The 23,466-nt window shown below is 38.1% G+C and overlaps 1 protein-coding gene across 1 annotated transcript in view; it reads right to left on the reverse strand.

Moving 5' to 3' along the window:
* slf1 (SMC5-SMC6 complex localization factor 1) overlaps window positions 1-23,466 on the reverse strand; it is a 37,425-nt gene that overhangs the window by 9,610 nt on the left and 4,349 nt on the right. The window contains exons 8-18 of the mRNA XM_084413252.1: window positions 23,315-23,383; window positions 22,835-22,981; window positions 20,479-20,645; window positions 20,257-20,391; window positions 19,603-19,747; window positions 18,214-18,361; window positions 16,946-17,091; window positions 16,629-16,759; window positions 11,978-12,057; window positions 3,325-3,417; window positions 2,130-2,312 (exon numbers count right to left, since the gene is read on the reverse strand). Of these exons, the coding sequence (XP_084269378.1) occupies window positions 2,130-2,312; window positions 3,325-3,417; window positions 11,978-12,057; window positions 16,629-16,759; window positions 16,946-17,091; window positions 18,214-18,361; window positions 19,603-19,747; window positions 20,257-20,391; window positions 20,479-20,645; window positions 22,835-22,981; window positions 23,315-23,383 (1,444 nt within the window). The remainder of the gene's footprint in view (window positions 1-2,129; window positions 2,313-3,324; window positions 3,418-11,977; window positions 12,058-16,628; window positions 16,760-16,945; window positions 17,092-18,213; window positions 18,362-19,602; window positions 19,748-20,256; window positions 20,392-20,478; window positions 20,646-22,834; window positions 22,982-23,314; window positions 23,384-23,466) is intronic.

A 23,466-nucleotide genomic window follows, 5' to 3' on the forward strand; every position in this document is an offset into this window, starting at 1 on the left:
GACACCCGTCCCTGCCCTTGGCCATGGCACGGTTAGCCTGCCAGTGCCCACGGGCAATAGGAGGAGGGTCTAGTCCCTCCACCATCCCCCCAATAGAAAGCTATGATTTGCATGTAAGAGCTATACAACATTGGAAGCAGAGAGCAACAGTGAGAGCGTGTGAATATGTGCTCCATTTATGTACACACTACACACGCCTGTCCTTATTATTCTTTATGCAAACCAACACATTGTTGGTTCCTTTATATCTGTAAGTTTTATGTAATTGTTGTCTACATTTAACCATAAGAGTAAACAATTAAGACACCCATCTCCATCTAAAAGAATTTGATTCATATTTAATAATAATTTGATTATTTAATTTAATTATTTATAAGCATTCCTACACTTTAAGCAATTGTTTTCCATCATTTTTCCAGTGATTAATGGATCATCAGAGTCAGAATCATATGAATCAGACAATTTTAGCCCATTAAGAATTTATAGCTGATGTAGTTAAGTCTAGATGTAGTAAAATGTATTTTTTTATAAAGCAAATAAATAAAGCAATGAAAAAAGAAAAAAAAGCCACTTTTCCATGAACCTTTATATATATATATCCTTTATATATAAATAAAGGAATACGATGATATATCTCATCCCTAACCATAATCTAACCCTAATCTAACCCTAATCTAACCCTAGCCCATAAATGAAAACATCACACTTTCCCTTATACATACATTTACACTTTAAGCTAAAATCTTAAATTCTATAAAAAATAAAGCTCATGGACATGTTATAAGTCAACTATCCAAACTCTGAATCCACAGGATCATCTGTCCTCAGGTTGTGTGTGTGCACATCCATGTCTTACGAGGGATCTTGGTGGCTGTCTGTATCCCAGACACATCACAAATCTAATTTCATGAAAAAGGCATCTTTTCCTGACCTCTTTTCATGCATTGGTATTGGGCCAATCTCAGTCAGCATGAGGAGTAATGAAGAAAAAAAAAAAAAAAAAAAACATTCTCACCGGGACCAAACAATCCCAATCTAATTTACTTTTTGAGGCCAGAATATCTACATGAGTTAATAGGGGAGCAGAATCAAATTAACTATAATTAGTCAAAATGGAGAGGAGAGCGAGCGAGAGAGAGAGAGAGTGACAGTAAGGCGTGTGGGAAACCAGGAGCCTGTCTCATTTTGTCTCTCCTCTAGTCCCTCCCCGTCGTCAAGCCATCCCGCGCTTACTGCATTGACACATGTCCCGCTCGCTTCAAAGCTCGCAAACATCGATTGCATGTGGCACGCAAACAGCCAGGCGCGCCAAAACATTTCTGTTCTGACAGATTTCCCCCGTGAAAAACCAGCATGCGAATTTCACAAGAGCTGCAGACCTGACTTGTCTAATCTCTTCAGGAGGATGCTAACAGCGTCATCCACGCCGATGGGTTATTCCTGTAGATGGATGGTTTTTATAAAGGAAACTACGTAAAAAAGCTTGAACCCTGAATGCCAGAAGTAAAGACGACACCATGTGTGTGTGTGTGGTAGATCGCGGCTGTTAAGCCACAGGAGAGGCCTGGATTTAACAGATTTTTACAAAGCACTTGTTTGTTTACACATGTAATGCCGCTGTAATAAGACTTTCTGCTGCTTTCACTCATCAGTTTGTTTATACTGACATCACACATGGAAACAGAAACTGTTTTTCTCCTTATAAGTAAGAGAAGCACTTCCATATGACTTGATAAATCCAGCATCATTCTCAAAGGAATCAGAATCTGAACATGTTTTGAAGTAATACTATATAATATGGTATTCAATACGAGTCATGCTCCCATAGAAGGGTCGTTTGATTGTGACTGGGTAAGAGACTCGTGAGAGACTGAACCAGGAGGAACAAGTGAACTCGTGACTTTTTTGAAATTCAACAGCTGCTTTAAAGTTGCCGTTGAAGGGTTTACGTTTATGCGGGTGCGTCTGTGTGCATGCGCTCTCATGTTTTCAGCCCTCTTATGTGAAGATCTGTATTCAAAGTATGAATCTTTATGCATTGAGTGTGTGTATATGTGTGTTTGTATGCATTGTTATGTGAAGGTTTGATCTCAGACTGTGTATGCGTGTACAGTACGTCGGGCACTCACCGCCACGGCGCAGCAGCATCTTGGCGATGTGTGTGTGTTGGTTCAGCAGGGCATCGTGTAGAGGACTGACTCCCTGGACCTGACTGCCTAGCTGCAGGTTCAGGCAGTGCTGCAGAAGGGCCTGCACACACTCAGTACTTCCATGGTTACAGGCTTCATGAAGAGGCGTCCAGCCAGCGTGATCTACAAACAGGGATGCAAAAGATACTGTGACATTCACAAGGCCTAGCTTACCTGCTTTTTGCTGATCATATTACAACCTATATTAAAAACTTTTTCTGATGTCAGAAAGCAAATAAATCAGTGTAATTTGCAGTTGAATAATAGGTACTTTTCATTTTTGCCACATAATCGTATATTAATAAGAATTCAATTTTAATGTCGCACATCGCAAATCATGAGGTACAGTGTTTGTCTTTGTAGCATTTTGCTAACATATAACAGCTATAGCGTTGTAACGTTAATGTAAAGTAAACTGTTAAAAAAGGGACATTTTCTGACTAGTATATTAAATAAAGAACATTTTCGCACAATTGTTAATTCGGAGAGTTAGAGTAAACAAGTAATCAAAACATTAACTACTAGCAAAGAGGCCTCAATCGGAAACATTTCAGTACGTCATAACGCAAACATACTGAAGCATACCTGCTAGTTTTTAAACAGAACTCATTTTACAATTCCTAGTATAGTCTTTTTGAGTAAAAGTAAGCTAAAAAAAAGTCCCCCCCCCCCCCAAAAAAATATAAATTTTTAGCAAAGACACCTCACATAATTGCGCAAACAAACATACTGACTCGAAAATGCAATTGCTAGTAGATATCAAATAAATCTCATATTAAGACTTTTTTTTGAGTGAAAGAAAACTAAAAACATAATGCAACATCGTAAAGAACAATAAATGAATGATTTCTCATCAAGCTATATGACAAAAAGACCCACGATTATATCAAGATTTCAAAAAGAGATTGGAAAGCGAAAGGCATGCACAAAATTAGCTTGACGCCACTATAGTAAACCGAGCCTAAAACATTGTCCGAGCCCTCCAATCACACCCTTACATTTGATCTAAAAGGTTAGACATGTGGCACGCACTTTCCTTTGTTTTCCTTGATTTAACTGTTCAGCACACAAACAAAGTAACACCTAAAAAGCGGGAGGATTCTACAGAGGGAAGGGGAGGAATGTAGAAACCTACCTTTAATGTTGACGTCCGTTCCGGGCAAGCGGAGGATACAAAGCAGCGTCTCCACCTGGTTCTTCTTGCAGGCTCGATGAAGGAGTGTCTCGCCTACACATGGATGGAGAGGAGAGAAAGAGAGAGAGACAAAAAGGGCAAGTGGAAGAGAGAAGTGGGCAACATCCAAAATCAGGGTGCGTCCTGCCAACTGCCCCGTAATCGCTTACTTAATGTTACTTGTGCTCGACATAGAAATGAATAAACAGGCACACACGACATGGAAAATGTAAAAATTAAACAGATAAAAGGGGCTGACCCTGAAAAAAGGGCTTTTTTTGGTGGGAGGGGGGAGAGGGACAGGAAGCAGAGAGAAAGCAAAGAAAGGCACTCATCCGTTCTCTTTGTCGCAATTCCCTTTTCCGGACAGTGGGACTTCTTTACTTACACTAGCACCCCAAGTTGAAGGCAATTGTGGGAAAAGGATTCCTGGCAGTGTGGTATTGTTCAGCCGGGGGAAAGTTATGGTACAGAGCCCATACACAAAGCCTCTGATGGGATTTTTCAAACAGCCAGAGTTCAAAAGCTCCACTGGGCAGTACGAATGGGAACACGTGATTCTCACTTCTGCAAACTACAACAGCCAGACATAAAAGCCTCCAAGGACTTTTATTTACATTTTCCCTCTGCCTGCTCCCTTTGTAAGGCAGCCTTCATCCCTTGCTCTGCCGATACAATATCAAATCGGGAATATATTAGAGGGTGGGCTGCTTCCTTTTTTCATGTGTGGTTGAACTTCACAAGAAAGTAAAAGGCCAAACTTGAGTGCCTCTGCGGCTGCCATTATAATGCCGCTGTGCAAAGCTGCTAATAAATGCTTTACTGGGTCTCACCAGGGTGCCCATTTCTCTGCAGCCTTGGCTGGCTAGATAAAACCCCGCGTGCTAAAAGAGCCAAAGCGGAGAGAGGCAGTAGGGATGAGGAGGTGGAAATAAAGCAGACAGGCTTCTTTCTTCTTGTGGGAAGGAAAAAGGGAGAAGCGGCATCCTCTTTCACATCAATATGTTGGTTGGGTTTTTAAGAAGCCTCTTTAAGCCAGATCAAACAGAGAAAATTAGGTCAGAAGCAAACGTAAATGACCAGATAAGACTAATCTGTCTGCGGCTTTGTGTACGCGGAGTGACGTCTGTCATGGTGTAAAGAATGAAGATGTGGAAGTATTACGATCATGGTTTAGACACAATCAATTAAAGTTTTTTTTTTTGCAATTCAAAAATTCTGCAGACAAAGAACCTGTCTACATCTGGCTCTAAAATCCATCTTGAGTGATCCAATGACAAGTGGACTGAACTAAATGCAAAACGTTTTGAGATTGGATTACTTAAATCACATTTGTAAGTAGTCAGAAACACATGTTTTCAAATATGTCCTGGACAACATAAAAGGATCACTGTGCTAAAACAAGAGTTTTATATTTGCTGGTTATGTGATGCTTAAAAAACATCTGACAAGTGGTGTAAAGTATTTGAGTAAAATGTAATTAGTTACTGTACTTGCATGCAAGTACCTTTTTGGCTACTTAGTTTTACTGATTATCAAATATATGAACAACTTTTACTCTCTACCTGACTACATTTTTGAATAAGTATATGTACTCTTTACTCCAAATTGTAATGAGTAATGCAATTACACGTTACATTTTGCATGGCACCTAACTTTTTCTGCAGCAGTTTATTTCTGCTACAAAAGAAGTGATATCGTCATCTACAGGGCACTGAAGGTACTAAATCTTGTAAGTTTTGCCCAAACAGCAACCTTCCGGTCTCTCTCTTGAATCCAACACAGAAGTGAATTAAACTGCAATTCATCGACTGGCTGCTAGGGACATGCTCCAAAAAAGAGTCAATCCTACAGACCCCCCATGTTAAAATGGCCAACTTTACAGCAGAATTTTTTTTTTTTACAGCCGGTTACAAAAAGAGGTTGTGGTCTATATAGCTAATTTTGTACTTCATGACAACATTTGTTTTTATAACTCATCCGTTTAAATTATATTAAGGCTTAAAGTTCTGCATAATTAAAGGAGAACTCGGCAACTCTAGCAAACTCTAGTCACTTCTTCGCTGATTTTCCCTTTTGTTGTCGCATGTTTTCTCCACGAGCTCCCCCTACAGCTGTGGGGGGGCGTATATTTCACAACACGGTCGTAAAAAACTCACTTGCGGCGGCCTCCTCCCCCTCTCTACCGCTGCTCATGTGCGTTTGTTTTGATCGGAGCAAGCCAACTGTATCGTGTGGAGCTATGTCTACCGAGGTGGGTAATCTGGTAATAAATCATACATGCGTGTGTGTTTATGTCGAATTGCCGTAAAGCAATTCGTGTTTCGCGCTCGCGCTCGTTCTCGTTCTCACGAGACTTCCAATTTCTATCTTGCCGGGACGGTAGTCCCCAAGTTGCAAGGTTGGTTTTCCGCCTGGGAACGCTGGGGGGAGCGGGGAAAGTCACCAATATCACCAGAACAGGTTGTTTAACCATCCAAATGATTTCTAGACAGTTTTATTAAGTTAAAAAAGTTACCAAGTTCTCCTTTAAGTGCGTGGCCACTTGAGTGACAGGTGGATTGCGGCTGCTGTCTGTTAGCCGCCACGTAACCTCAGCTAATTCCAGACGCTGAGCTTGGCATCTCTTGGCATCACGTCCCACCTCTTTGCCCATTTTCAGTTATCCGGGAGCGACACGCTGCCAAGATGGCGACGGTCGTCTCCGCCCACTTTGGTCTTAAAAAAAACCTACGGGTGACGTCATGGACACTGTCCATTGTTTTATACAGTATATGGTTTTGCCATTACACAAACTTGTAGGGGTGTAACAATATATTGTGTCGCAATACAAAAATACAACAATATGTATTGTGGATAGTGACAATATGTATTGTGCATAGTTCACCCAAAATGAAAATTACTCTGTGTGAAAGAAATTAAAGTTTACAGAGTTTAGTGCCAGTACTACATTAAACTATTATATATAATGTATAATAATGCAATGGGGGAATATTTGTGGGTCCTGATAATGCCAAATGTCTTACGTTACCAGTAAAAAATGGCCTACATTATTTTAAATATATCTAGTCAGTGACAGAGTGCAAGCATAAGGGGCTTTCGCACCTGGAGGAACCTTTTCATAGTTCCTAGAACTATTGGCAGAAGTTCCCGGATTTTGCCGTGTTCGCACCGCAGGAACTAGAAACGATTTTAGTTCTAGGAACTCCTTTTGGAGGAACTAATTTAGCTCCTACATCAGAGTAGGGTCTAAACCAGCACTATAGGAACTATCTGTGACGTTAGTGTACGCTGATTGGCCGAACGCACGTGAAACACCAGCACCCGCCATTTTTAAAAAAGCTGTGTAAACACACAGATTATAGCCTATATGTTTACTCCACAAACTAACTCTACGAACATGGAAAACAGTGATAGATGGACCTCTTAACCTTTACGCTAAGGAGAAAATCCAACGCAACTTTGAGGTGACCAAGCGAAACATGATTAAACCATTATATCTCGGGGAACCACCCTGGTGGCTAGTTCCTAGAACTATCCGGTGCGAAAGCCCCTATATTCGTCTAAAATAATTCTGTATTTTCAGCTTCAGAATCATGAATATTTTTATTCTGGTGTCATCATTGTCTATGCACTGGGTTACCAGCACCAAGTCACCTTGTTAACCTTTTCCCATATGTCTTGGAGTATCGCAATAATATTGTATTGTGAGTTCAGTAACATGATATGTATCGAATTGTGACATGAGGGTATCGTTACACCCCTACAAACTTGTCAATAAGGCTACTTTAAGTGAAATGTGAATGCATTAGCAGGTAGTGTCTGAATTGTAGGCATTTCATATATGAGATGTAGACATGACTGCAACCGGTGATGAGGCTAAAACCAGCATGTCCAGTGCAAGTAGTCTTTGACTATTTTATTTTACTTAACATTATTTTGTGTATCTTATACTGAAGAGATGTTTTTGAAGGATATTGGTTTACTTATGCCCTTTTTGAGCACTTGAGCTTAACTAAGCCTTGAGTGTTTGTAGATGTTTAATAGGCTGTTGTATCCACCTTGACCAATTTTTAGGTTATTTTTTTTAATTATTATTTTAAATAAACATGTGATTGCTCTCCACAAAAATTAACTGTTTCTTCACTGGCATGATTCTAAAGTGCCATAGAATGAAAAACTGTATTTACCTTGGCATAGTTGAATAATAAGAGTTCTGTACATGGAACTGACATACTGTGAGCCTCAAACACCATTGTTTCCTCATATCATGTTTGCAAAAGACCACTGAAAAACGACGAATCCCAACATAACACCGACTGTGACGTTGCAGTCGGGATCATTAATATTTACAACCCCCAAATTTGCATATACCAGCCCATGTACTAGGCCAGGCAGTATTAACATGGACCTGCATAGCCAAATTATCAGAAGTTCTGCAGGTATTGTGAAGAAGCAAGCAAGGACAAAAGCGAAAATGGCAGATCATGGATATACATATATATATATGTTCCAGGCTGTGCAGGGGATGTGAGCACTTTTCATACCTTTCCCACAGAACAGAACTGTCAACAGGCATGGTTGATGTTTATCTACAACACGATACCGCACCATTTTAATTCAAAGTTGTTAGTTTGCTCTGCCCATTTCACCACTGACAGTTTTCTAACCTGGGACAATATCAAGCAGGCTTCGCTCAGCGTTTGATACTGAAGGAGAGGGCAATTCCAACTATATTGCCATTACAATCCCTACTGCAGTCAGTAAGTAACATTAGTGATTGATTTTATCCACTTCTTGACTGTTGAAGCCATTTCTGTTTAAATAAAAATTTCTTAGTGAGCTAACAATAACGATAATTTACCCTTTGTTGTCAAGACCGAACGCAAGATGCTAGTACAGTAACGTTAACCTTAGCTAACTAGCAAGCTCCAGGTAACGAGCATAGATAACTAAATAGTATGACAACCTATTTACACGGAGGTTAATATTATTTTCGGCCTGTGTTGTCATATAAATCTACAAAATACAACTGTAGATACATCTTTGTCAATCCCTTTTGTCGGGTAGTATTATAATTTAGCCTATATTTCATCAACAACACATAACTCAGGAGCTTAGGTTAGTTTGGTTGCTTACAGATAGCTCACTCGCTCCTTCAAGCTAACGTGACCTTCTCCACCACTTAAGTTGAAACAATGGCCACTTGACAATGCATCTAGTCAATTTGTTAAAATATTTTTTTGTTTGAGAACTGAAGTATGATTATTTTGCACGTTTGTATTTCAGAGTACATCACAGCTCCGGCGTACAAACCTGTGAAACAGCCAATCAGAGTAGAGCTCAACATTATTATTCATGACCCTTCCAAATAAGGCAATAAAAGCCCATTTCATTCTAGGGACAAACCCAGGGTTGTAAATGGACATGTAAAACCTTATCTGGAGAATTTTTGCCTTTACTTAAGCCACATACATTCTATGTAGATGTCAGAGAACAATTTAAAATATTGTATCAATGCATTCTATGGCACCTTTAAGTTCTGTTAAAATCAGATCAAATCTTTTACTCAAGTCAAATTGGAATTGGTGACTTGTAACTTGTAATGGAGTCATTTTAATAAGGTACTTTTACTCAAGTATGGTTTTCCGGTACTCTTTACACCTCTGCGTCTGACTGATCCAAAAATAATAATAATTCTGAACACAAGTGGTCACAGAAAACACTTCTGAAACAGTGTTTTGGGTGACCACTACTCATCTGATTACCAGTGATATATCTTAATATCAGATGTAACAAGGTTCTAAAATACATTTTAAAATGACAACATTTGAATGTAATGTTCCAGAGCAAGATAAACCAATGACAGAACTTTAAAAATTAAATTAAATACATAGCACATATTGATTTTGATATCGCTGTCTCAAAGAAAGGAACTACCTTTCCAGATGTTACAGGTACCTTTCCTGTAGTTCCTTTCTTTGAGACAGAGATATCAAAATCAATATGTGCTATTTATTTAATTTATTTTTTAAAGTTCTGTCATTGGTTTATCTTGCTCTGGAACATTAGCAAGCAACATGCCGCTTAACTCAATTGTCAAAGTACATGAAAGCAAGATCATAAAAGCTCACAACCCAAAATCAATGAGAATAATTACAGTATTATGAAGAAATGAAACAGAATGCAATAAAGGTACGACTTAATGAGTGCCTTAGCACCATGACAAGTTCTGGCTCGCTCTGGCCCTTTTTCACACCCTAATAGGCCCTAAAACCCAGTGATTAAACATTTCTTAACTCCCCATGTGTACACAGTCTCAGAAATGCCAGGCCCAATCTTCCCTCTGTTAAATCACTTTAATGGCTCCAATTTGGACACAACGCTTCCATTATAGGGGTAATTGCATACTCAGCATTTACAAGCTCGAAGAGGATAAATCCATCCTGTCCTTTTCTATAAATTGTGAAATGTGTGTTGCATTTATGGTTTTTGTTGTTGTATTTTCTAGTAGAGAGTACTTGTGTGGTTGTGACGTCTGGCATGACAGCTCTGCTGCAGGTTGGCTAATGGTTTAAATAATGGACTATTTGTCACAAAGTGCATTTTGAACACTGTGACGACTAGTGACTAGTAATGTGAAGACAAGTTTAAGTGTCTAGTTCATGGGACTGTGAATAAGAAATTGAAAGAGATCAATAATAATCCTGTACTGGTTTTTATATTGTTATAGAGTGATATAGATCACAATTTTACACACCTTTTGCAAATTAATATTTATTGAGTGGCATAAAATAAAACGCATTTTTTATGTATTACTGACCTGATGAAGCAGTGTAACCTAACAAACAAACAATTTAATAACTCAATTTACACAAATTGACATTTTTTTGTCCTCTGTGATAGGTATCCCTGGTTTGAGATCCAGCGTTGCCATTTAGGACAAATGAGGGACTCATACACAACTACTGTATAATAAAATGCTGCAAGAGGTCACTGTTGCTCAGTGAGGCTCCACAAAAAATTAAGAACCAATAGTACGCAAATCTGAAGTTTGAACATGACAATTTGTTACTTGTTATGATAAATGATGCAAACTGCATCCCAATATCCCAATCTGAGATTTACTCCAAAATCATCACCATTTTGCTTATAGCATCATTACCTGTAGTTGTAAGCCACAATGAAGTGTACTGAGCAGACAGACAGACAGCTCAGGGTGAAGTTAACAAGGTGCACCTTGAGAAAAAGAAAAAATCTGCAGCGTCTACCTACAGAAATCTACAACTGAGAGCCTGTGGATGCTTCATAAAAAATTGATGTGCTACACATCAGTATAGGGAGCACGTAGTGCAAAAACAACACAAGGCAGGGAGCAGCAGCCTTGAGTCTCCTGAAAACAGGGCTGTCTCTCTCTCTGTGCCCTCCCCCACTCCCTGCTCTGGTGTGGGGGTCTTTCTGATCAGGTGGAAGGGGAAAGATGAGCGTTGACACCTTAGTGGGTTCACATGGAGTGCCAACCTCCTAATTACAGAAACTTCCAGGCTCGGCTACCTCTGGCTTTCTCTTTCGCCCCCTCTTCTTCTCTCCTTCCTCACAGCAGAATCCTAATTGCAGTGTTTAATATTCTTAAACGGGTGATCTGACAAGCATTATGTTTGTGTGTGTGTCGCCTGGTTTTTATGTATTTTCAACCTCTTCCTCACCAAAGGATGGAGGGAGTGTAAAAAGCATGTGGAATGCAAATGCTGTTGCCTGAGGTTATGAAGAGAGGCTCTGTCGAGAGCTTTTGACCTAGCTGAATGCACGATAGAACTGAAATAAAAGAGAGATACAGACATATAGATAGAATGATAGACAGACAGATAGACAAATAGACACATATACAGGAAGACAGACAGAAAGACAGGTAAATAGACATACAGAATGATATATAGAGAGATAGACAGACAGACAGACAGATAAATATTTAGATAGATTGAGAGAACAATAGACAGACAGATACATAGAAAGAAAGATAGACAAATAATCAGATATACAGGCAGACAGACAAAAAGACAGGTAGGTTATATACACATAGACAGACAAAATGATATATAGATAGAAAGAATGATATATAGAATGACGGCTAGATAGACAGATAGATAGATAGACAGATAGATAGATAGATAGATAGATAGATAGACAGACAGACACAGACAGACAGACAGACAGATAGATAGATAGATAGATAGATAGATAGATAGATAGATAGATAGATAGATAGATAGATAGATAGATAGATAGATAGATAGATAGATAGATAGATAGATAGATAGATAGATAGATAGATAGATAGATAGATAGATAGATAGATAGATAGATAGATAGATATAACAATAGACAGACGGACAAAAATGCAGACAGATACATAGAAAGAAAGATAGACAGGTAGACAAATAAACATATACAGGCACAGACAAAAAGACAGAAGGTACAGATAGACAGACAGAATGATATATAGAATGACAGACAGTTACCTAGAATGACAGACAGACAGACAGACTGACAGACAGACAAGAGAGATAGACAGATAGATAGACAGATGTAGACGACGGCAAGTAGCAGCTCTTACCTGCAGCATTGACTCTGTGGTAACCTCTCGGGACAGTCTCTCTCCCTGAATCTGAGCTGCCTGCTGAGTCTTTCACAGCTCTGAAAAGAACACACAGTAACATTTAACAAACAGATTGAGACATCAGGTCATGTGTTTTTGAAGGGACAACAGTTCACAGAGCTTGTGGGTGAATAGATAGGATCTGCCATGTATGCTAAACATCAGCACATCATGAAACTGCTCATAAATACGGCTAAATTAAGAATTTATCCATAGCCAGAGGACAGGAGTGTTGGAAAAAGCCTGCAATATTTAAAACTTCCAAGACAACCTCCCACAAAACACAGAGCGATGAGACGCTAACACAAAGTTCACTAAATAGTCCCCACTTTAAACCACCACTCAAGCTACAAACATTATTATATCAATGTCACAACATTTTCACACTACCACAGGACGGAGTTGAGGGACTGCCATCTAAGTGCATCGCCTGTAGCAACTATCAGCCAGCCTGTACGTTAGCTGTACTTACTGAATCCTTTTATCCGAGAAGACAGCTTTCCAAACCCCCCCCGTGGAGCTCTCCCAGGATGGAGTCCCTGGCCAGTGTTTAAGGAACTGTCATTAAATGGCACCGTAAGTGCTACAGTGATGCAGGCATCTATCTATCTATCTATCTATCTATCTATCTATCTATCTATCTATCTATCTATCTATCTATCTATCTATCTATCTATCTATGTATCTTTGGAGATTAAGGTGGATTTTTGGAGATTAAAGTATGATAGGTAATAATCTGTTTTTAATTAATAGATTTAAATGATTATACTTTATAATGAAAAAATGTCTTCAATAACCCCTCAATGCTGGCTTGCAGGCAAAATCCTTTAATCTAGCTGATGCAATATATTAGAGCACAGCAAAACTATAAAAAAATAAAGAAATAACATTCACTTCAGAAGTTTCCATGACTTTTCCAAGCTTGGAAATCACAACTAAGTTTTCCTGATATATTCAGGTTTTTCCTGACTGTGAGAACCATAAATAATAGGATTGTGTCTTAAAGCTACACTGTGTAATTTTTTAAGTTGATTCTTAGCAAAAAACACTTTGTTCTTTCAAAATGATATGTGCTCATTAATGTGTAATTACTTCTACCAACTAATCAAGTATTCTCGTAAGCGTAGAATCTGCCATTTAGAATACATACGAGCGAGTCGCTCGAATGGCAGCAGCCATGTTGCGCCTCCATCTTGAAAATACATGTGCCAAAGAGGGACATACCTGGAAATTCAAGCTTCGCCTTTCGCGTTTTTACACTCAGTGGCACCGTGACAAATGCGAGGGGGAGATTACTCACGACTGCCGGCAGATTTGAAATAATACGGCCACCGTAGGAGTTAAAACGCCCTCGGAATGGGAGGGGCTAGAAAGTAATATTCAGTTGGTAGTCATAAACAATTTCACCGCTAGATGGGAGAAAATCCTACACAGTGTAGCTTTAAAGCATATTGAAAACACCACATAGACATAAACAACATTAAAAGCTTGATTTTCACCACAGGGGGACTTTAAGAGACTTGTTAAGAGCATCAAAGCACCATTTATTGTTTGAATTTTGTGATAAAATGAACATAATTTGAAGCTGAATTTGAATTCTAAGCTCTTTGCGATTATTGGATGGGGGGTGCGCTGCTAATATTAATGTTTGGTGTAGGGAAAAAAACGCAGACCTGGCAACATTGACTTGAACTATGGGTGATTCATGGGGTCAAATAGAGCCTGCTTTTATGTAGCTATTTTTTACTTTTAATGCGTTATTGTCACGTTTACTTGCCCTAATTTCAAGACAAGAGAGATTTTCTTCACAGTTGCAATCTGACACGTTTTTCCGCACCCTTTTGATTGACAGGATATAATCAGCCCTGATCATTAGCTTACTTTAAACAATCGCCAGATAGTGAAAATAATAGCTTTTATCGGCCGATACATCTTTACAATTAAAACAGTCAAATCACATGACATTGCCTTGTCAATGCTCTGGAATGTACACCAGTATTAGCTGGACCAACCTGAGAAGTACAGTTTTTTAAAGCTAAAGGAGCATGATTTTGTTTATGATTTGAAAGATGTTACTGAAATTATTACCTACATAGAAGAAAAATGCACAGGGATGTTGTCAAGATGGCCACCGAGTGGGATGACTTGCTTTTAAATTGTGCAGATAAGGAAATGTAGCAGCAGTTTGAGGGGGAGTGCTGAAAAGTTTCTTGTTCCCTAGTAATTGGATTGTTCAGAACCAAGGCACAATTTAACACACCAGAACAGTACAAACATCCACATTCTCACAGACATATGGCCATTTACTTTCCTATTAGCGAGGAGTAAACATCACTGTCAGTGTCCAAGTCTGTGAGTGTGTATTTGAGTGAAGACACAATGTTCTTCCTGTCACCACTGCTTCCATAAATGACAACACACTGTCAAACATGACAACATGATGTTGAGAATCATGATGACTTAGTATATGCAATCAATGTGGAGCAGAAATCTTAGAAGCATCAGTTAGAAAGGGTTGAATGTTGAATTAAACAAATCAGTAGTCTTACGGTTTCCACCATATGCCACTGTCTTCCAGCAAAAGTGTTAATGAGAATTACAGCTGTATCATTTCAAGCTATCATGCCAAAGTGGACACCAAACAAACTAACCAATTTTGTAAAAAAAGTTTTATAAAGATTGTAAATAATTTCTTTTGAAATATTAACAGAACTAAAAGCTAAAATGTATATATTAAAAAAGGTAGGAATTATTGTAGAAAATAAGCCCTATTGTTGAGCCTTTTTTAAAGAGCAAAAGTAAGTAACTATTCCCAGTCAGTGTTATTTTAGTATTACAGTTTACACTAAACATTAAACATTCTATATGTTGTTGAAAAAAAGTCTCTTCTGCTCACCAAGGCTGCATTTATTTAATCACAAATACAGTAAAAACAGTAATATTGTGAACTATTATATCAATTTAAAATAATTAAAAAAATAAATTTGTTTTCTTTTTTAATAAATTAACAAATTTAATTTATTCCTGTGATGACAAAGCGTAATTTTCAGCATCATTACTCCAGTCTTCCGTGTCACATGATCCTTCAGAAAACATTCTAATATGCTGATTTTCTGCTCAAGAAACATTTATAATTATTATCAATGTTGAAAACTTGCTGCTTAACATTGTGGAATCAGTGATACCATTCAAACATACAAGAAAGAAATGAATAATTGTATTCATCAAAGAAGCATTAAATTGACCAAAAGTGACAGTGAAGATGTACAATTTACAATGTTAAACAAAATATATCTATTTAATAAATAATACATAAATTAAATACATGCAAACAAATGCTGTTCATTGAACTTTCTATTCATCAAAGAATCCTGAAAAAAGTATCACCATTTCCACAAAAAAGTTAAGCAGAAAAAAAAAAACTGCTTTCAGCATCGATAATAATATTAAGAAATGTTTTCGGAGCACCAAATCAGCATATTAGAATGATTTCTGAAGGATCATGTGACCTTGAAAACTTTGAAAATGCAGCTTTGCAATCAAAGCAATAAATTACATTTTACAATGTATTCAAATATAAAACAGCTATTTTAATTCGTAATATTTTGCAATATTACTTTTTTATTATTCTTTTTTCTTACTGTATTTTTGATTAAATAAATGCAGGTTTGGTGGGCATAAGCCAATTTGCTCAATTTTTTTAATGTTTCCAAACTTTTGAAAGGTTCAGTATTTATATACTAATACTGCATTTATTAATATGCCTTAAAAATATATAATTTTTTATTTCTATTTAGTTTTAATTCATGTTTATTTCATTTTAGTACTTCAACTTATTTTATTTACGTTAGCTGCCAAGGCAACATTTCTAATTCTTTTATATATATATATATATATATATATCTTTTTTTTTTCATCCAATATTTATATTTTATTTCTGCTTTATTAAAAAAAAAAAAATGGTTTAATGGTTTTAGTTTTAGTTAACAACAACAACACTGTTCTCAGCTTCTCAGATTTAAAAGCAGCCATGTTTTTTCTAAGCATCATGTCTGAGCTGAAGCCTGTAGGGAAAAAAGGCAGATAAGCAGCAGTTGATTGAGCTGGTATGATGGGCACCCAACCCCAATTACCCCCACGACACCAGCAACAGTAACAGGGCTTGTGGTCTGCCATCACAGGTTGCCCCAACAGAGCAGGACAGCACCCTGTCTCTCTCCATTAGCCATCTTAAACCCCTCTAATGCCCCATAATGGCAGAAAATTGTCCAATTAAATTGTCCTACTGCACTCTGTGCCTCTGTCACACACGTATGGATGCAGACATAAAGAGGATCTTATAGTGATGTAAGTAGAGAGTGGTTATCTCAAAATGTGCTCTGATGGGATGGCAAAAGGATGTAGAAAATGACAGCTATTAATTATTGTGATTTTACAGCGGAACATCTTTCAAAAGTAAACACTGGTACTTGCTCTATTCATCAAAAAATATACAAATATTAAAAAAAAAGTGAATGTGTTCTTGCTTTTCTCCTTTGCTCTGTGATCTGTAGTGTCAGAGTGGAGGACAACAGCATGAGCAGAGAAGTGTGGCGAAGGTGAAACTCACTCTGAGCCTGGAACATGGGCAGCACTGCTGGTAGAGGGTTGATTCATCTCTGTTCTGTCATTCTGTTCCTTCAGGGTTTGGACTGATCCTCGTTCACACAAGCTCCCTAGAGCTTTGAGGTAGGTTGAGACCTGGCAAGAGACACGAAAAAAAAAAAAAAAAAAATTCTCCATCTCTCACTGAAGGTTATATTCACTGTATTGTGTTATATAATGAATGCGGACATCTGCGAAGCCGAAATGTGCTGCAAATAAAACTGTAGTCATTATACATCTACATGTCTATGTTATTAAATATGTACACAAGATAAAACCCACAATTTTTCGCAAGCAGAGTGGTTCAGAGCTGAGGAGCAGGCCCCTGCTGCAGCAGATGTTTCTGTAAATGGCGTCGGCAGTAAACATCCGGAGCCTTGTGGAGCGAATGGCTGGAATCACTTCCCTCAGCATGTCACAGTGAAGGTCTAAGTGAGGAAACAGGAAGATACTTACAGCCATTAAGCTATTTAAACCTTTAATGTAAATTCTCAATGAAAATAGTGACAATTGGTGAAAGACTCCCTTTTTCTATATACACTCACCGGCCACTTTTTTAGGTACACCTGTTCAACTGCTCATCTAATCAGCCAATTGCATGGTAGAAACTCAATGCATTTAGGCATGTTTATGGTCAAAACAACCTTATAGTATTTCAGAAATTGCTGATCTACTGGGATTTTCACGCACAACTATCTCTAGGGTTTACAAAGAATGGTCCAAAAAAGAGAAAATACCCAGTGAGTGGCAGTTCTGTAGGTGAAAACGCCTTGTTGATGCCAGAGGTCAGAGGAGAATGGTCAGACTGGTTCGAACTGATACAATAGAAAGGCAACAGTAACTCAAATAACCACTCATTACAACCAAGGTCTGCAGAAGAGCATCTCTGAACACACAACGCATCAAACCTTGAAGCAGATGGGGTACAGCAGCAGAAGAACACACCGGGTGCCACTCCTGTCAGATGAGAACCGGAAACTGAGGCTACAATTTGCACGAGTCACCAAAATTACACAACAGAAGATTTGAAAAACTTTTCCTGGTCTGATGAGTCTTGATTTCTGCTGCGACATTCAGATGTTAGTGACGGTGAGGAAATTTTCCCACCGGTTAATCGACCTGTGGGTACCACCTTGCTTTTAAATCTGAATTGCCGAATTTGCGGCGATTGCTTGAATGGTGGGTTCATTATTATTCTTAATGAAAAACACAACAACAAAACAGCACAATGACAAACTCACTTACTGTATATTAAATATAGAACTTTTATTAACAAAATGAATAAGACGGCTTTATTAACAAATACGCATCATGCTGATAAATTAAATCTGACTCCTGCTGACTCCAGACACTTTTAATTGTAGTGTCTGTTCTCTATCTGAACTTTCCAGCACCCTGTTGAATCTATGCCATGACGAATTAAGGCAGCTCTAAAGGCAAAATGGGGTCCAACCCAGTACTAGCAAGGTGTACCTAATAAAGTGGCCGGTGAGTGTATATTTATAAAAAAAAAAAGTGATACACCAGTTTCCCACTGCACAATGGGATACCTTGGCACAGTATGGCAATGTGTTCAGCCAGGTCTTTAAAGCCTTTCTCCACCAGACTGCTGTTGAGTGGACTGTGTTCCTGAGCCCAGAACTCCACCACTACACACAGAATCTCCTGCAGAGTGACCGACATTCCCAGCCTCCACTCCTACACACAAACACACAGTAAACTCAGCCTGCACAGCCTGATGAAGCATCTGGAATGGACATGTCTCGACAAAATGTTATATTCAGTGTGGAAATCTCTTGGCATACTATGGTCAAACAGGTGTAATATGACAAATTTGAGTATAAGCTGGAAAATTCACTTTGTGCTTAGATCACAACAATATGTCGCACCAATTAATATCTTGCATATGTCTGTATATTTAAAAACAGGAGATTTCAATAAAATACGTCAATTATAAGAGGCATCATGGCATTAGCGATTAAAGATACAATTTTTATAATAATAATAAAAATAAATAAATACACACACAAGGGTCACCTATCATTAAGAAATTCCATAGGCATAATGCAGGGTTCCCACACCTTTGTTAACTTCAAATTCAAGGACCTTTCAAGGATTTTCCAGGTCCAATACCCTTAAATTCAAAGGCTTAATGTGGGGACACATTTCAAGTGAGAGCAAGGTTACATCGTGTTACCTTGTAAGATACATTGTTACAGTCTTGCGCGCGTGAACATCATGGCAACGTACAACACAAAGTCCCTCACGCGGGAAACACTTAACGTAACGCGTAAATGCGCGCAACTAACGTAAATAAAGCAAGCTAGTATGCACAGGCCACGAAGTGTTGGCGAAATAATATTAGCGAACCGGAGGGAATATGGAATTTTTTCCAGAAAACTTCTTGCACAAAATAAATTCAAGCACTTTCAAGGACCTATGTCTATGTGTGTTTATTTTCAAAAACTTTCCAGGGCCTTGGCTTTTTTTTTTTTTTAAGATTCATAAACTTTCAAGGACCCGTAGGAACCCATATAATGGTTTTAATACTGAGCTAATATTTTCAGAAAACTCTTTGTAGTTTTTTAATGTAGTGTAATGTTTTTTTTATGTTTATTTAGTATCTGCGTGTCCTCATAATAATAATAATAATAATAATAATAATAATAATAATAATACATTTATTTTGTATATCGCCTTTAAAAAGTTGCTTTCTCGAAGCGCTTAACAACACAAGCAAACACAACAATATAAATGAAAACACATGGAGCAATCACACAAAAGAAACATGACATATACTTCAGGGGTGTGGCCTGAACCCTGAATACCACTACTTAAAATGCACTGGAGCGGTCAGTACATAACAAGATCAAAGCATATCTCATTTCTATGTCTATGATAGACTATCATTATCACACAGTTGACTGAAAGACTCCTACCTGAGTGGAGTTGAAAGCACACAGTACAGTCTTAATCAGCAGCATGCAAAGCTGCTGAACTGCCCTTGAGGTCAGAGTCGACTTCTCCCAAATGTTCCAAAAGGTGCTGTACAGAACAGATGCCCGACTGCTTCCGGGTGACCTTCTGCACAGAGTAAGACAGGGTTACTGCAAAATATATAAATACAGTGTACATAGATACAGTAGCTATGGATACAGCGACATCTCTGTTATGTTGAAATCATCAATATTTTAGTTTTAGGGTTAATATAATATAGTTTATGCAGTTTTAAAAAGGTCATCTATTGAATATACAATATATGATCCTGTACAATATAGCAGACACGTAGATGTGTGGTCATAATAAGGAAAAGTTGCTGATGTACAATCTATGTGTTAATATCTATAGTTAACACAGTTACTTAACTATTGTCTTTCTATCAAAAAAGACTGAATGCGCCTAAAAGGTGTACAGTAAGACATTAGCATAACTCCAAGCAGCTACAGATTGTGTTTTAGTTCTATGTTCTTTTTAACATGTTTTGACCGTGTTTATTTTGGAAAAATACTGCAGTTTCTCTTCTTCGGGCTCATGTAGGATATCAAAAGGTTGTTGTTTATTGAAGCAGAGATGAAGAGAGCTCGGGTGCTCACCCTGAGCTAGCAGCATGAAGCTCCAGCTGAAAGAGTCTTAGGAAGAACTCATGCAGGTTACAATGGAGACGAAACAACTCAGTGGATGGTGGGCTTGGCAGTGAGTGACAGGTGGGTCCGTTTGCCAGACACACTCTTGAATAAATCAGATAAAATTGCATTACTGAGAGAAACTCTGTTTGCTTATGAGCAGTTCTGACAGGTACATTGACAGCGTCATACCGAACTGACGTCTCAAGAAGTGACCAGAGTCCGCCCTTACACTCTGGACACTGGAGAACCTGAAGGAAGTACTTTTTGTGTTCAGGAGAACCCCAGGTAGGATTGTTGCGCAGGATACTGTGGAGAACGGTGATAAACATGCTGAGGTACAATGGTTTTGCATCGCCCTAGAAGGGAGAGAGCAAGAGCGAAGACTAGGTTATCTTGTCAGCTCAGAACAGGGGAGGTACAAACAAGCTTTTTAAAAAGCTAAATTAAAGAGTTCCATCTGTTATGGGGAGTTCAGATGATTAAACCAACCTCAGTGGTGATCAAAACATATCTAGAGAGGAAGGTGGCTGATGGCCGATATAATTCTCATAAATCTATCATTACAATTTAATGACAGCAAATAGACAAAAAAGTAAACATTTCTATTTCTATTTTTAGACAATATATTCACTAAAAGTTTTGTGTTTTTAAAAGAAGTCTCTTAAGCTTATCAAAGCTGCATTTATTTGATCAAAAATACAGGAAAAACTGTAGTATTGTGAAATACTATACAAATTTAAAAGAACTGTTTTCTATTTTAATATATTTTAAAATGCAATTTATTCTTGTGACTGCAAAGCTGAATTTTCAGCATCATTACTCCAGTCTTCAGTGTCACATGATCCCTCAGGAATTATTCTAATATGCTGCTCAAGAAACATTTCTTATTGCTATCAGCGGATACATTATTATTATTTTTTTAGGATGCTTCAAGAAATATAAGGTTCAAAAGAATAGAAATCTTTTTCTAACATTATAAATGTCTCTACTGTCACTTTTGATCAATTTAATGCATCGTAGCTCAATAAAAGTAACAATTTCTTTAAAAAATATATTACTGACCCCACATCAATAGTAGTACTGTATGTATAATATATAAACACATTTTGTGCAGTTGCTTGTCATATTCTATAACCATTTTCACTTAGCTTGCCACTATGGCAGTATGTTCCTCGTTAAACAAAGCAGTGAGTTTTTACATCAAGCAAAGAAAAAAAAAGGTAACAATTTAGGGCTTATTAGTTTGCATATTACTAGGATATTGGCTGTTTATTAGTACTTATAAAGCACATATTAAAGGATTAGTTCACGTCAGAATTATTTTTTTTTTTAGAAAATGACCAATCGTTTCGCTAAATAAGACCCTTATTCCTCGGCTGTGATCGTGTAGCTGCATTGAAGCTGCATTGAAACTGCAATTTGGACCTTCAAACCGTTGGACCCCATTGAAGTCCACTATCCTGGAATCCTGGAATGTTTTCCTCAAAAACCTTAATTTCTTTACTTATTTACTTAATTTCAACTTAAGAAAGAAAGACGTGAACATTGGATGACGTGGGGGTGAGTAAATTATCAGGACATTTTAATTCTGAAGTGAACTAATCCTTTAATGCCTTATTCTGAATTACCATATTCTACATCCCTTAATCATACCTAATACATAAACATAACAACTACCTTACTATTTATTAATAAGCAGTAATTAGGAGTTAGTTAATAGTGAAAATTTGACCCTCATCTAAAGTGTGACCAAGAAAGTTTTTGTTTTAACATCATGTCATCACACAAACATTTTCACTTTGTGTGAATAGGTCTTTAGTAGTTGGTAAAAAATGATGCTGTTTTAAAGGGATGGTTCGGAGTAAAAAAATCAACCTAGAGTCCTTTGTACCATGACCTCGAGCCAAACACCCCTTGTACAGAAGCCTTTTTCCCCTTGGTCGAACATTATTAAAGTTAGAGCTTATTTAGAGATATCAGCCAAATGGCTTAGTACAGGCGCTAATGGACCTCTCTCGCTCTCAAGGTTGTATCTCGTAAATTACCCCACTAATAATGCCCAGAATGGTACCAAACTTATATAGTAGTACAAATAGGTTCTGTACTCATAAAACGAGGCACTGGAAAGTTTGTAAGTACATCAGGAGTTTATTTAAATAACAATTGCCTGATGGCTTATGCTACCGCTAACCCGGACGTCGAGGTCACTTCCGTGATTTGGGAAAAGCACGTAAAAGTCCTGGCAGAAAGCGATGCATAAGTGGGGTAATTTACGAGATACAACCTTGGTTCCATTAGCGCCTGCACTAAGCCATTCGGCTGATATCTCTAAATAAGATCTAACTTTCGAGGTCATGGTGCAAAGGACCCTAGGTTGATTTTACTCCGAACCATCCCTTTAATGTAACAGAAACCACACTTCTTAAAACACCCTTAAAGAAAGAGAAAGTACTACACTTTGCTTTTTAAGAAAGATAATCCCAACTAAAAGTAACAGCGCTTTATAAGGGCCTCTGGGATTCCGAATAGCTCTTATTATACATACATGCAGTGTGTGCTGCATTAGCTGTTGGAGCAGCAGGGCTGGGGGCTTTACTCCAGGCTGCAGGGACCCCAGGATCTCCTCCAGAGCTTGAGGGAAGAAGGCACACTCCACCAAGCTCTGCACATTGCTAAAATCTACCACTGGAATCTGAGTGTAAGACAAAGACATACAGGAAATAAGATGACTGATGATAATGTGTTCTCAGGGTCAATGTCAAATGAGTGCGTTTGGACATTTCCGCTTGAGAAACCAGTGGAGGCGCACTGCAATGTTTCTTTAATGGGTATGCCAATCATGAGTGTACCGATCAAACGGATTTGCCTAAATCAGGTGACCTGGCTGCGATGAGCCCTCCGTTTATTACTCCTCAATGTGACACACAGGAAATTGAATGACCCAATCCTCTTGATGAGTCGAACACTTTAACAGCTTGTGTATGGCAGAAAGATGTGCTGAAAAGTTTCACACAGGTTTGAATACCTGAACAGGCAGGTTGGGTGTGTAGTAGCTGTAGAACTCTGGGACTGTCAAAAGCATTTTCTTCCGTTTCTGAAACGAGATGTCATGTAAGGTCATACTTTATAGTAGTTAAAGTGATAAGCGTGACAACTTTCTCATTTGTGCCCAAAATC

This window comes from Rutilus rutilus, assembly GCF_951802725.1.
Source record: "Rutilus rutilus genome assembly, chromosome: 7".
Classification (NCBI taxonomy): Eukaryota; Metazoa; Chordata; class Actinopteri; order Cypriniformes; family Leuciscidae; genus Rutilus; species Rutilus rutilus.